This window comes from Aedes aegypti, chromosome 1 (assembly GCF_002204515.2).
Source record: "Aedes aegypti strain LVP_AGWG chromosome 1, AaegL5.0 Primary Assembly, whole genome shotgun sequence".
Classification (NCBI taxonomy): domain Eukaryota; kingdom Metazoa; phylum Arthropoda; class Insecta; order Diptera; family Culicidae; genus Aedes; species Aedes aegypti.
The window spans coordinates 292,699,291-292,713,619 of record NC_035107.1 but is presented as its reverse complement, the minus strand read 5'-3'; the positions used below and the strand labels follow the sequence as shown (position 1 = coordinate 292,713,619).

The window sequence follows — 14,329 nt, the reverse complement described above, 5'->3', positions numbered from 1 at the left end:
TATGCGATATGTTAAAACACAGCCTTATGCGATTTGTATTAACTTAATCAATGAAGGCATTTTGTGTTACTTCCTTAAACGAGTAAGCTGCAACAAAGCAAAGCAATGCTAAAGGTGTGTGGGTTCAATTCCCGGTCGGTCCAGGATCTTTTTGCAATGGAAATTTCCTTGACGTCTTTGGGCATAGAATATCATCGTATCTGTCACACGATATACGAATGCGAAAATGGCTTCTTTGGTGAAATCAATTAGTCAATTTCGTGGAATTCTGCGGAATTTCGATTCAGAAAATCATTTACGAAGCCATATCGCATACCCTTAATTGCGTCGATCGGTCCAAAGCTAAAACTTTCCCAACCGACTCGACGACAGAATGGCATCATCCATTCCCCAATTCAGGTAAAGTTCCTCCAAAAACCGTGTTTCTCATCGACGACGACGACTGAGATTCGCTCGGTTAGCGAAATGATTCATCTGGAATTAATCAAGAAGAGAGGATCCATCAGCCGAATGGAGGGGTCTTCATCCGACACTTCTTTCATTAGAGCGAAGAAGAGACCTCCCGGTTCCCGAGCTCGACGACTACGACCATGGCGCCGACAGTCGAACAAGAAAGCGAACGCCAATCATCAGCTTTTTCGCATTAGATGAAATTAGCATATCGTATCAATTTGGACCTAAATTATTCATTCTCATTTTCGGCTGCTGCCGGAGCTAATTTGAATTACTTTGTAGTCGGTTCGGTAGTAACTAGTTCGGTTCGGCAGTTGTCTGGAAAACCGAGAAGCTTGTTCTACAGCATGTTGGTCCAATTTGAATAATTTACCATCTAGGTCATTAGGTTCGAGAGTCGGGATAACGGAGATTTGCACAAACCGGATCGGGACAACTAAGTATAACACTAGCGATGTAATTGAGTATTCTGCACTGAGAAGGCCGCTGAATAAATGATACGTAGGAAAGTAGAAATTTCCAAAAATTAATTCGGAATTTCGTGTTAAAAAGTGGAGCCTTTATCAATAAAATCAGGCAAAATATAATCTAATAAATCTAATTATTACAATTTTATTCAGTGACCCATGGAACAATATTAGAAAATCTATGTATTTTATATACTCCTCAAAATCCCGTTCAGGAATCTTTTCAGAATACTGTTCAAGATTCTCCTCAGCATTCTATTCAGGATTCTCCTAATAATCCATTTCAAAATAATCCTCAGAATCCTGCCCAGGATCAGAATCCTGTTCATGATTCCCCTCGGAATCCTGTTCAGAAAGCTCCTCAGAATCCTGTTCAAGGTTCTCCTCAGAATCCTGGTCACAAGTCTCCTCAGAATCCTGGTCAAGATTCTTCTCAGGAATCATCCTTTCAGAATCCTGTATTAGGATTAGCCGCAGAAGCCAAATAAAGATTCTCTTCAAAGTTCAAAGATTCTCCTCAGAATCCTGATAAGGATTCTCCTGAGAATCCTGTTCAGGATTCTCTTTAGAATCCTGTTCAGGATTCTCTTTAGAATGCTGTTCAGGATTCTCTTCAGAATCCTGTTCAGGATTCTCTTCAGAATCCTGTTCAGGATTCTCTTCAGAATCCTGTTCAGGATTCTCTTCAGAATCCTGTTCAGGATTCTCTTCAGAATCCTGTTCAGGATTCTCTTCAGAATCCTGTTCAGGATTCTCTTCAGAATCCTGTTCAGGATTCTCTTCAGAATCCTGTTCAGGATTCTCTTCAGAATCCTGTTCAGGATTCTCTTCAGAATCCTGTTCAGGATTCTCTTCAGAATCCTGTTCAGGATTCTCTTCAGAATCCTGTTCAGGATTCTCTTCAGAATCCTGTTCAGGATTCTCTTCAGAATCCTGTTCAGGATTCTCTTCAGAATCCTGTTCAGGATTCTCTTCAGAATCCTGTTCAGGATTCTCTTCAGAATCCTGTTCAGGATTCTCTTCAGAATCCTGTTCAGGATTCTCTTCAGAATCCTGTTCAGGATTCTCTTCAGAATCCTGTTCAGGATTCTCTTCAGAATCCTGTTCAGGATTCTCTTTAGAATCCTGTTCAGGATTCTCTTCAGAATCCTGTTCAGGATTCTCTTTAGAATCCTGATCAGGATTCTCTTCAGAATCCTGATCAGGATTCTCTTCAGAATCCTGATCAGGATTCTCTTCAGAATCCTGATCAGGATTCTCTTCAGAATCCTGTTCAGGATTCTCTTCAGAATCCTGTTCAGGATTCTCTTCAGAATCCTGTTCAGGATTCTCTTCAGAATCCTGTTCAGGATTCTCTTCAGAATCCTGTTCAGGATTCTCTTCAGAATCCTGTTCAGGATTCTCTTCAGAATCCTGTTCAGGATTCTCTTCAGAATCCTGTTCAGGATTCTCTTCAGAATCCTGTTCAGGATTCTCTTCAGAATCCTGTTCAGGATTCTCTTCAGAATCCTGTTCAGGATTCTCTTCAGAATCCTGATCAGGATTCTCTTCAGAATCCTGATCAGGATTCTCTTCAGAATCCTGATCAGGATTCTCTTCAGAATCCTGATCAGGATTCTCTTCAGAATCCTGTTCAGGATTCTCTTCAGAATCCTGTTCAGGATTCTCTTCAGAATCCTGTTCAGGAATTCTCTTCAGAATCCTGTTCAGGATTCTCTTCAGAATCCTGTTCAGGATTCTCTTCAGAATCCTGTTCAGGATTCTCTTCAGAATCCTGTTCAGGATTCTCTTCAGAATCCTGTTCAGGATTCTCTTCAGAATCCTGTTCAGGATTCTCTTCAGAATCCTGTTCAGGATTCTCTTCAGAATCCTGTTCAGGATTCTCTTCAGAATCCTGCTCAGGATTCTCTTCAGAATCCTGTTCAGGATTCTCTTCAGAATCCTGTTCAGGATTCTCTTCAGAATCCTGTTCAGGATTCTCTTCAGAATCCTGTTCAGGATTCTCTTCAGAATCCTGTTCAGGATTCTCTTCAGAATCCTGTTCAGGATTCTCTTCAGAATCCTGTTCAGGATTCTCTTCAGAATCCTGTTCAGGATTCTCTTTAGAATCCTGTTCAGGATTCTCTTTAGAATCCTGTTCAGGATTCTCTTTAGAATCCTGTTCAGGATTCTCTTTAGAATCCTGTTCAGGATTCTCTTCAGAATCCTGTTCAGGATTCTCTTCAGAATCCTGTTCAGGATTCTCTTCAGAATCCTGTTCAGGATTCTCTTCAGAATCCTGTTCTGGATTCTCTTCAGAATCCTGTTCAGGATTCTCTTCAGAATCCTGTTCAGGATTCTCTTCAGAATCCTGTTCAGGATTCTCTTCAGAATCCTGTTCAGGATTCTCTTCAGAATCCTGTTCAGGATTCTCTTCAGAATCCTGTTCAGGATTCTCTTCAGAATCCTGTTCAGGATTCTCTTCAGAATCCTGTTCAGGATTCTCTTCAGAATCCTGTTCAGGATTCTCTTCAGAATCCTGTTCAGGATTCTCTTCAGAATTCTGTTCAGGATTCTCTTCAGAATTCTGTTCAAGATGCTCTTCAGAATACTGTTCAGGATTTTCTTCAGAATCCTGTTTGGAAATCTCTTCAGAATCCTGTTTAAGATGCTCTTCAGAATCCTGTCCAGGATTCTCTTCAGAATCCTGTACAGGATTCTCTACAGAATCCTGTTCAAGATTCCCTGCAGAATCCTGGTCAGGACTTCTGCAGCATTCTGTTCAGGATCGTCTTCAAGGTCCTGTTCAGGATTCTCTTCAGAATCCTGTTTAGAATTCTCTTCAGAATCTTGTTAAGAATCCCCTTCCGAATCTCGTTCAAGTTGCTCCTCAGAATTCTCTTCAGGATTCTCCTCTGAATCCTGTTCAGGATACTTTTCAGAATCCTATCCAGGATTCCCTTCAAATCCTGTTCAGCATTTTCTTCAGAATCCCGTTCAGGATTTTCCACAGAATCCTGTTCTGGATTCTCCTGAGAATTCTTCTCAGAATTGAACATGGATTCTTCTCATTCATCTGAACAGGTTTCTGAAAAGAATCCTGTTCCCCAGAATTCTGTCCATGATTCTGTTCGAAATCCTGTTCAGGATTCTTTTCAGAATCCTGGTCAGGATTCTTTTCAGTATCCTGGTCAGGATTCTCTTCAGGATTCTCTTCATAATCCTGGTCAGGATTCTCTTCAGAATCCTTCTCAGGTTTCCCCTCAGAATACTGTTCAGGTTTCTCTTCACAATCCTGCTCAGGATTTTTCACAAAATCTTGTTCAGGATTTTCGTCAGAATCCTGTTCAGGATTCTCCTCAGTCCAGTCCTAGTCCAGTCCTAGTCCAGTCCTAGTCCAGTCCTAGTCCAGTCCTAGTCCAGTCCTAGTCCAGTCCTAGTCCAGTCCTAGTCCTAGTCCAGTCCTAGTCCAGTCCTAGTCCAGTCCTAGTCCAGTCCTAGTCCAGTCCTAGTCCAGTCCTAGTCCAGTCCTAGTCCAGTCCTAGTCCATCCTAGTCCAGTCCTAGTCCAGTCCTAGTCCAGTCCTAGTCCAGTCCTAGTCCAGTCCTAGTCCAGTCCTAGTCCAGTCCTAGTCCAGTCCTAGTCCAGTCCTAGTCCAGTCCTAGTCCAGTCCTAGTCCAGTCCTAGTCCAGTCCTAGTCCAGTCCTAGTCCAGTCCTAGTCCAGTCCTAGTCCAGTCCTAGTCCAGTCCTAGTCCAGTCCTAGTCCAGTCCTAGTCCAGTCCTAGTCCAGTCCTAGTCCAGTCCTAGTCCAGTCCTAGTCCAGTCCTAGTCCAGTCCCTAGTCCAGTCCTAGTCCAGTCCTAGTCCAGTCCTAGTCCAGTCCTAGTCCAGTCCTAGTCCAGTCCTAGTCCAGTCCTAGTCCAGTCCTAGTCCAGTCCTAGTCCAGTCTAGTCCAGTCCTAGTCAGTCCTAGTCCAGTCCTAGTCCAGTCCTAGTCCAGTCCTAGTCCAGTCCTAGTCCAGTCCTAGTCCAGTCCTAGTCCAGTCCTAGTCCAGTCCTAGTCCAGTCCAGTTCAGTCCTAGTCAGTCCTAGTCCAGTCCTAGTCCAGTCCTAGTCCAGTCCTAGTCCAGTCCTAGTCCAGTCCTAGTCCCAGTCCTAGTCCAGTCCTAGTCCAGTCCAGTCCAGTCCAGTCCTAGTCCAGTCCTAGTCCAGTCCAGTCCAGTCCTAGTCAGTCCTAGTCCGTCCTAGTCCAGTCTAGTCCAGTCCTAGTCCAGTCCTAGTCCAGTCCTAGTCCAGTCCTAGTCCAGTCCTAGTCCAGTCTAGTCCAGTCCTAGTCCAGTCCTAGTCCATCCTAGTCCCAGTCCTAGTCCCAGTCCTAGTCCAGTCCTAGTCCAGTCCTAGTCCAGTCCTAGTCCAGTCCTAGTCCAGTCCAGTCCAGTCTAGTCCAGTCCTAGTCCAGTCCTAGTCCAGTCCTAGTCCAGTCCTAGTCCAGTCCTAGTCCAGTCCTAGTCCAGTCCTAGTCCAGTCCTAGTCCAGTCCTAGTCCAGTCCTAGTCCAGTCCTAGTCCAGTCCTAGTCCAGTCCTAGTCCAGTCCTAGTCCAGTCCTAGTCCAGTCTAGTCCAGTCTAGTCCAGTCCTAGTCCAGTCCTAGTCCAGTCCTAGTCCAGTCCTAGTCCAGTCCTAGTCCAGTCCTAGTCCAGTCCTAGTCCAGTCCTAGTCCAGTCCTAGTCCAGTCCTAGTCCAGTCCTAGTCCAGTCCTAGTCCAGTCCTAGTCCAGTCCTAGTCCAGTCCTAGTCCAGTCCTAGTCCAGTCCTAGTCCAGTCCTAGTCCAGTCCTAGTCCAGTCCTAGTCCAGTCCTAGTCCAGTCCTAGTCCAGTCCTAGTCCAGTCCTAGTCCAGTCCTAGTCCAGTCCTAGTCCAGTCCTAGTCCAGTCCTAGTCCAGTCCTAGTCCAGTCCCAGTCCAGTCCTAGTCCAGTCCTAGTCCAGTCCTAGTCCAGTCCTAGTCCAGTCCTAGTCCAGTCCTAGTCCAGTCCTAGTCCAGTCCTAGTCCAGTCCTAGTCCAGTCCTAGTCCAGTCCTAGTCCAGTCCTAGTCCAGTCCTAGTCCAGTCCTAGTCCAGTCCTAGTCCAGTCCTAGTCCAGTCCTAGTCAGTCCTAGTCCAGTCCTAGTCCAGTCCTAGTCCAGTCCTAGTCCAGTCCTAGTCCAGTCCTAGTCCAGTCCTAGTCCAGTCCTAGTCCAGTCCTTAGTCCAGTCCTAGTCCAGTCCTAGTCCAGTCCTAGTCCAGTCCTAGTCCAGTCCTAGTCCAGTCCTAGTCCAGTCCTAGTCCAGTCCTAGTCCAGTCCTAGTCCAGTCCTAGTCCAGTCCTAGTCCAGTCCTAGTCCAGTCCTAGTCCAGTCCTAGTCCAGTCCTAGTCCAGTCCTAGTCCAGTCCTAGTCCAGTCCTAGTCCAGTCCTAGTCCAGTCCTAGTCCATCCTAGTCCAGTCCTAGTCCAGTCCTAGTCCAGTCCTAGTCCAGTCCAGTCCTAGTCCAGTCCTAGTCCAGTCCTAGTCCAGTCCTAGTCCAGTCCTAGTCCAGTCCTAGTCCAGTCCTAGTCCAGTCCTAGTCCAGTCCTAGTCCAGTCCTAGTCCAGTCCTAGTCCAGTCCTAGTCCAGTCCTAGTCCAGTCCTAGTCCAGTCCTAGTCCAGTCCTAGTCCAGTCCTAGTCCAGTCCTAGTCCAGTCCTAGTCCAGTCCTAGTCCAGTCCTAGTCCAGTTCCTAGTCCAGTCCTAGTCCAGTCCTAGTCCAGTCCTAGTCCAGTCTAGTCCAGTCCTAGTCCAGTCCTAGTCCCAGTCCTAGTCCAGTCCTAGTCCAGTCCTAGTTCCAGTCCTAGTCCAGTCCTAGTCCAGTCCTAGTTCCAGTCCTAGTCCAGTCCTAGTCCAGTCCTAGTCCAGTCCTAGTCCAGTCCTAGTCCAGTCCTAGTCCAGTCCTAGTCCAGTCCTAGTCCAGTCCTTAGTCCAGTCCTAGTCCAGTCCTAGTCCAGTCCTAGTCCAGTCCTAGTCCAGTCCTAGTCCAGTCCTAGTCCAGTCCTAGTCCAGTCCTAGTCCAGTCCTAGTCCAGTCCTAGTCCAGTCCTAGTCCAGTCCTAGTCCAGTCCTAGTCCAGTCCTAGTCCAGTCCTGTCCAGTCCTAGTCCCAGTCCTAGTCCAGTCCTAGTCCAGTCCTAGTCCAGTCCTAGTCCAGTCCTAGTCCAGTCCTAGTCCAGTCCTAGTCCAGTCCTAGTCCAGTCCTAGTCCAGTCCTAGTCCAGTCCTAGTCCAGTCCTAGTCCAGTCCTAGTCCAGTCCTAGTCCAGTCCTAGTCCAGTCCTAGTCCAGTCCTAGTCCAGTCCTAGTCCAGTCCTAGTCCAGTCCTAGTCCAGTCCTAGTCCAGTCCTAGTCCAGTCCTAGTCCAGTCCTAGTCCAGTCCTAGTCCAGTCCTAGTCCAGTCCTAGTCCAGTCCTAGTCCCAGTCCTAGTCCAGTCCTAGTCAGTCCTAGTCCAGTCCTAGTCCAGTCCTAGTCCAGTCCTAGTCCAGTCCTAGTCCAGTCCTATCCAGTCTAGTCCAGTCCTAGTCCAGTCCTAGTCCAGTCCTAGTCCAGTCCTAGTCCAGTCCTAGTCCAGTCCTAGTCCAGTCCTAGTCCAGTCCTAGTCCAGTCCTAGTCCAGTCCTAGTCAGTCTAGTCCAGTCCTAGTCCAGTCCTAGTCCAGTCCTAGTCCAGTCCTAGTCCAGTCCTAGTCCAGTCCTAGTCCAGTCCTAGTCCAGTCCTAGTCCAGTCCTAGTCCAGTCCTAGTCCAGTCCTAGTCCAGTCCTAGTCCAGTTCCTAGTCCAGTCCTAGTCCAGTCCTAGTCCAGTCCTAGTCCAGTCCTAGTCCAGTCCTAGTCCAGTCCTAGTCCAGTCCTAGTCCCAGTCCTAGTCCAGTCCTAGTCCAGTCCTAGTCCAGCCTAGTTCCCAGTCCTAGTCCAGTTCCTAGTCCAGTCCTAGTCCAGTCCTAGTCCAGTCCTAGTCCAGTCCTAGTCCAGTCCTAGTCCAGTCCTAGTCCAGTCCTAGTCCAGTCCTAGTCCAGTCCTAGTCCAGTCCTAGTCCAGTCCTAGTCCAGTCCTAGTCCAGTCCTAGTCCAGTCCTAGTCCCAGTCCCTAGTCCAGTCCTAGTCCAGCTCTAGTCCAGTCCTAGTCCAGTTCCTAGTCCAGTCCTAGTCCAGTCCTAGTCCAGTCCTAGTCCAGTCCTAGTCCTAGTCCAGTCCTAGTCCAGTCCTAGTCCAGTCCTAGTCCAGTCCTAGTCCAGTCCTAGTCCAGTCCTAGTCCAGTCCTAGTCCAAGTCCTAGTCCAGTCCATAGTCCAGTCCTTAGTCCAGTCCCTAGGTCCAGTCCTAGTCCAGTCCTAGTCCAGTCCTAGTCCAGTCCTAGTCCAGTCCAAGTCCAGTCCAGTCCCAGTGCCTAGTTGCCAGTCCTAGTTCCAGTCCTAGTCCCAGTCCTAGTCCAGTCCTAGTCCAGTCCTAGTCCAGTCCTAGTCCAGTCCTAGTCCAGTCCCTAGTCCAGTCCTAGTCCAGTCCTAGTCCAGTCCTAGTCCCAGTCCTAGTCCAGTCCTTAGTCCAGCCTAGTCCAGTCCCTAGTACCAGTCCTAGTTCCAGGTCCTAGTCCAGTCCTAGTCCAGTCCTAGTCCAGTCCTAAGTCCAGTCCTAGTCCAGTCCTAGTCCAGTCCTAGTCCAGTCCTAGTCCAGTCCTAGTCCAGTCCTAGTCCAGTCCTAGTCCAGTCCTAGTCCAGTCCTAGTCCAGTCCTAGTCCAGTCCTAGTCCAGTCCTAGTCCAGTCCATAGTCCAGTCCTAGTCCAGTCCTAGTCCAGTCCTAGTCCAGTCCAGTCCTAGGTCCAGTCCTAGTTCCAGTCCTAGTCCAGTCCTAGTCCAGTCCTAGTCCAGTCCTAGTCCAGTCCTAGTCCAGTCCTAGTCCAGTCCTAGTCCAGTCCTAGTCCAGTCCTAGTCCAGTCCTAGTCCAGTCCTAGTCCAGTCCTAGTCCAGTCCTAGTCCAGTCCTAGTCCAGTCCTAGTCCAGTCCTAGTCCAGTCCTAGTCCAGTCCTAGTCCAGTCCTAGTCCAGTCCTAGTCCAGTCCTAGTCCAGTCCTAGTCCAGTCCTAGTCCAGTCCTAGTCCAGTCCTAGTCCAGTCCTAGTCCAGTCCTAGTCCAGTCCTAGTCCAGTCCTAGTCCAGTCCTAGTCCAGTCCTAGTCCAGTCCTAGTCCAGTCCTAGTCCAGTCCTAGTCCAGTCCTAGTCCAGTCCTAGTCCAGTCCTAGTCCAGTCCTAGTCCAGTCCTAGTCCAGTCCTAGTCCAGTCCTAGTCCAGTCCTAGTCCAGTCCTAGTCCAGTCCTAGTCCAGTCCTAGGTCCTAGTCCAGTCCTAGTCCAGTCCTAGTCCAGTCCTAGTCCAGTCCTAGTCCAGTCCTAGTCCAGTCCTAGTCCAGTCCTAGTCCAGTCCTAGCCCAGTCCTAGTTCAGTTCTAGTCCAGTCCTAGTCCAGTCCTAGTCCAGTCCTAGTTCAGTCCTAGTCCAGTCCTAGTTCAGTTCTAGTCCAGTCCTAATCCAGTCCTAGTCCAGTCCTAGTCCAGTCCTAGTCCAGTCCTAGTCCAGTCCTAGTCCAGTCCTAGTCCAGTCCTAGTCCAGTCCTAGTCCAGTCCTAGTCCAGTCCTAGTCCAGTCCTAGTCCAGTCCTAGTCCAGTCCTAGTCCAGTCCTAGTTCAGTTCTAGTCCAGTCCTAATCCAGTCCTAGTCCAGTCCTAGTCCAGTCCTAGTTCAGTTCTAGTCCAGTCCTAATCCAGTCCTAGTCCAGTCCTAGTCCAGTCCTAGTCCAGTCCTAGTCCAGTCCTAGTTCAGTCCTAATTTAGTGCGAATCTGATCCAAGTCTAGCCATAGTTTAATCCTTGCCAAGTTCTAGTCTAATGTATATTCTAGAAGTAATTTCTTCGTTCTCTTATCTAGCCTAGTCTATGTTCTGTTATGGGTCTCTTCTAGTCACCTTCTTTTCATCATCAAGTTTCATCTTCAAGCTGTTTCAGTTTTACTGTTTTTATGATTCTTTTCTAGTCATCTTCTAGCCCTCTTCTAGTCATCTTCTAGTCCTCTTCTAATCCTCTTTTAGTCCTCTTCTAGTCCTCTTTTAGTTCTCTTCTGATCCTCTTCTACTCATCTGGTCCTCTGCTAGTCCTCTTCTAGTCCTCTTCTATTTCTCTTCGTTTCCTGTTTTAGTCCTCTTCTAGTCCTCTTCTAGTTCTTTTCTAGTCCTCTTCAGTCCTCTTCTAGTCAGCTTCTAGTCTTCTTCTAGTCTTCTTCTAGTTCTCTTCTAGTCCTCTTCTAGTCCTCGTCTAGTCCTCTTCTAGTCCCTAGTCCTCTTCTAGTCCTCTTCTAGTCCTCATCTAGTCTTCTTCTAGTCCTCTTCTAGTCCTCATCTAGTCTTCTTCTAGTCCTCCTCTAGTCCTCTTGTAGTTTCCTTCTAATCCTCTTTTAGTCTTCTTCTAGTCCTCTTTTAGTCCTTTTCTATTCCTCTTCAGTCCACTTTTAGTCCTCTTCTAGTTCTCTTCAAGTCCTCTTCTAGTCCTGCTCTAGTCCTCTCCTAGTTCTATTTTAATCCTCTTCTAGTCTTCTTATTAATCTCTTCTGAGTCCCTTTCGAATCGTCTTCAAGTCTTCTTCTATTGAACTTCCAGTCATCATCTAGTTCTATATTATTTGTTTTCCACATTTCTCCCATTTATTTTCCAGTTTTGTTTTAGCTTTTTTTTTTCTCAACACCGCTTTTCTAGTACTAGTCTTCTAAACTTATCTATTTATTGCTTAGTTCGAAACATCTTAAAACTAATTTGGATCTAAGATGATTTATTCGATGCATTACATTGAATTGAGTATGATTTCAATCTGAACCTTTCCTACTTGCTTGCTAGAAAATTTCCAACAGCTGGCAAAAATTAAAGCCAATCACCTTTTGTCCAAATAGAAGCCAATCAACGTCCATCCGATAGCGACCTGACCACCATGCATTCCATCTAATAGAGTCCCCCCCCTTTTTTCCCAACCAACCCCAAAATGGATGCTGACCTGCTGAAAAATCTTGCTTCACTCCGCTGGAAAACTATCGCCTGGGGAATATATTTATTTAAGTTTTTTTTTCACGGCTCTTTCCGCCGAGCTCACTATCTCAAGCCATCCATACAGCAGCACAGTTTCTTTCGCACATACCCACAAATACAAACACCGATCGACCTAAGCGACGAATGGCTGGTGCTGGTGCAGCTCTATTTTACAACCGACCTCTCCCCCTCTTTCAAACCACTCCCCCTCTCCAAAACTATGACCCCGTTAGCCTCTCTGCTGATGGCTCAACTCCTTCAGGAGCGCTTTGTCATCGTTTCGGGTGGTGGCAAACAGGGAACCCAACAAGGACCATAAGGCAAAACTCTTCTGTCGGTTTTCGGTCTTCTCGTCGTCGACAAATCGAGTCTGGAGCGCAGAGTGGAGCGAAAGCTTCTTTTTTATTACACTCACTGTGGAAACAATTGAATTACACTCAGCTTATAAATGGGGGTTCCTGGCGCCTCCGGATGGTCGTCTCGACTTGAACCCATTTAGCATTGGGTTGCAGATTTTTTTTTTTCGCTTGCTCTTCCATCTCTGTGTGCAATGCTTCGAGCAAATAAAAAAAAGGTTAAGCGCAACATGATAAATGGATGTGTTTAAAGATTTAACGAGTGCTTCGGCTAATAGTTTTCCATTTCTGTTTATTGAATTATCATTAGCTGTGGCAGAGGTTTCAATCTACTTCCCTCACTTACCGAAAAGACGATGGCTAGTTGGAACTCATTCGCATAATGGAAAAAAGAATCTCATGAGAAAAGGATTCAGAATCGAAAACAAATCGAAATCGAAATCGAATCGAAATCAAATCGAAATCAAATCGAAATTGAATCGAAATCGAATCGAAATCAAATCGAAATCAAATCGAAATTGAATCGAAATCGAATCGAAATCGAATCGAAATCGAATCGAAATCGAATCGAAATCGAATCGAAATCGAATCGAAATCGAATCGAAATCGAATCGAAATCGAATCGAAATCGAATCGAAATCGAATCGAAATCGAATCGAAATCGAATCGAAATCGAATCGAAATCGAATCGAAATCGAATCGAAATCGAATCGAAATCGAATCGAAATCGAATCGAAATCGAATCGAAATCGAATCGAAATCGAATCGAAATCGAATCGAAATCGAATCGAAATCGAATCGAAATCGAATCGAAATCGAATCGAAATCGAATCGAAATCGAATCGAAATCGAATCGAAATCGAATCGAAATCGAATCGAAATCGAATCGAAATCGAATCGAAATCGAATCGAAATCGAATCGAAATCGAATCGAAATCGAATCGAAATCGAATCGAAATCGAATCGAATCGAATCGAATCGAAATCGAATCGAAATCGAATCGAAATCGAATCGAAATCGAATCGAAATCGAATCGAAATCGAATCGAAATCGAATCGAAATCGAATCGAAATCGAATCGAAATCGAATCGAAATCGAATCGAAATCGAATCGAAATCGAATCGAAATCGAATCGAAATCGAATCGAAATCGAATCGAAATCGAATCGAAATCGAATCGAAATCGAATCGAAATCGAATCGAAATCGAATCGAAATCGAATCGAAATCGAATCGAAATCGAATCGAAATCGAATCGAAATCGAATCGAAATCGAATCGAAATCGAATCGAAATCGAATCGAAATCGAATCGAAATCGAATCGAAATCGAATCGAAATCGAATCGAAATCGAATCGAAATCGAATCGAAATCGAATCGAAATCGAATCGAAATCGAATCGAAATCGAATCGAAATCGAATCGAATCGAATCGAAATCGAATCGAAATCGAATCGAAATCGAATCGAAATCGAATCGAAATCGAATCGAAATCGAATCGAAATCGAATCGAAATCGAATCGAAATCGAATCGAAATCGAATCGAAATCGAATCGAAATCGAATCGAAATCGAATCGAAATCGAATCGAAATCGAATCGAAATCGAATCGAAATCGAATCGAAATCGAATCGAAATCGAATCGAAATCGAATCGAAATCGAATCGAATCGAAATTGAATCGAAATCGAATCGAAATCGAAATCGAATCAAAAACGAATCGATTTCAATTAAATCTGATTTAAAAAGTAGATTATAATTTATAAAATTTTAAAGCCCAGTATTTTAAAGAAACGAACAGTTTAGCAAATAGATCCTGTACAGAACTGACATGATGGAAGATGGAAAACTGTGTGGATGAATTATTCCAACCGGCGCTTCGGTCTAAGAGGAAATAAATGTTAAGTGCGAATGTGAATGGAAAAAGTTGCTTTTATTGGCTCTTCAGTCGGTTTGAGGCGGAAAGTTGTGAAAAGTGTTCCATGCAAAACCGAGCGGACATAGTCGCAAAGTGGTATGGCAAAGCGCTTTTGTGCCACTTTTATCGCAGGGTTATGGTTTATGCAAATGGGGCGGAGTTTTCTACGTAAACGCACGAAATTGGCTTCGTACGAAATTATTGACGAAATAGCGTAGCAAAAAGTCAACTTGTTGGCGAAACGTGTCGCACTGGATTAAAATAAATCCCGATTCAGCTTCAGACGTGCCGGCGTTCACTCGTTCTCCAATCACCGCACGAGAAGTACTAATACCTGTCTTTGTCAATTTTCGCTCATAAGAACCAGACAGACAAATCCTTCTCACATCTATATTTATTTTTCTTTTCCTTCCCTGTTTGCAGAGATTGCCGCGTGGTCCGGGATCCACAGACGCTGAAATCCAAAGGCTACGGCTTTGTGTCGTTCGTGAAGAAATCGGTAAGTGGCTCCAATATCGTTGTTTCTCACATTTTTCCTATTCGACGATTCGATGAACATAACAATGATATGATGGGAAAATAAAACCATTCACCGGTAGACTCCCACGCATCCAAACATCTCCGTCACGACTAAAGACCATGCTCCCGAATAAATACCCTATGAAGCTCGTCCAAAAGCACTTCGGAATCAAATTACGGGCGAAATTCTCCTAATCATTAGATTGATACAGTCGAAGTGGACGGACAACCTCAGCCATAAACACATAACACTTTTACCGGCCATTATGTTGAATGGAGAAACACTAACGATGAATTCGACTAGTCAGCGTCAGTATGGAAGGGCGATGGTGATACCACTATCTGATCAGAACCTTCTAATGCTTCTGTTCTTTAGATACTGTTTCCAGTGATTTGCCGTTTGACGATTCTAGTTGTTCGGGTAAGGGCCGATAGGTATGAGGGTTTCAACGGAGAGAGCCTAGATGCCTGGACCCATGTCAAGTCTGACAGGCTACATCCACTCTCTGATGCACTTTAGCAATCTGAGAGAC

At 45.7% G+C, this 14,329-nt stretch overlaps 1 protein-coding gene across 3 annotated transcripts in view; it reads left to right on the top strand.

Moving 5' to 3' along the window:
- LOC5571436 (nucleolysin TIA-1) overlaps nt 1–14,329 on the top strand; it is an 824,623-nt gene that overhangs the window by 635,553 nt on the left and 174,741 nt on the right. For all 3 annotated transcript variants that reach the window (XM_001659636.2, XM_021838196.1, XM_021838197.1), the window contains one exon: nt 13,701–13,776. In XM_001659636.2, coding sequence (XP_001659686.2) covers nt 13,701–13,776 — 76 coding nt within the window. The remainder of the gene's footprint in view (nt 1–13,700; nt 13,777–14,329) is intronic.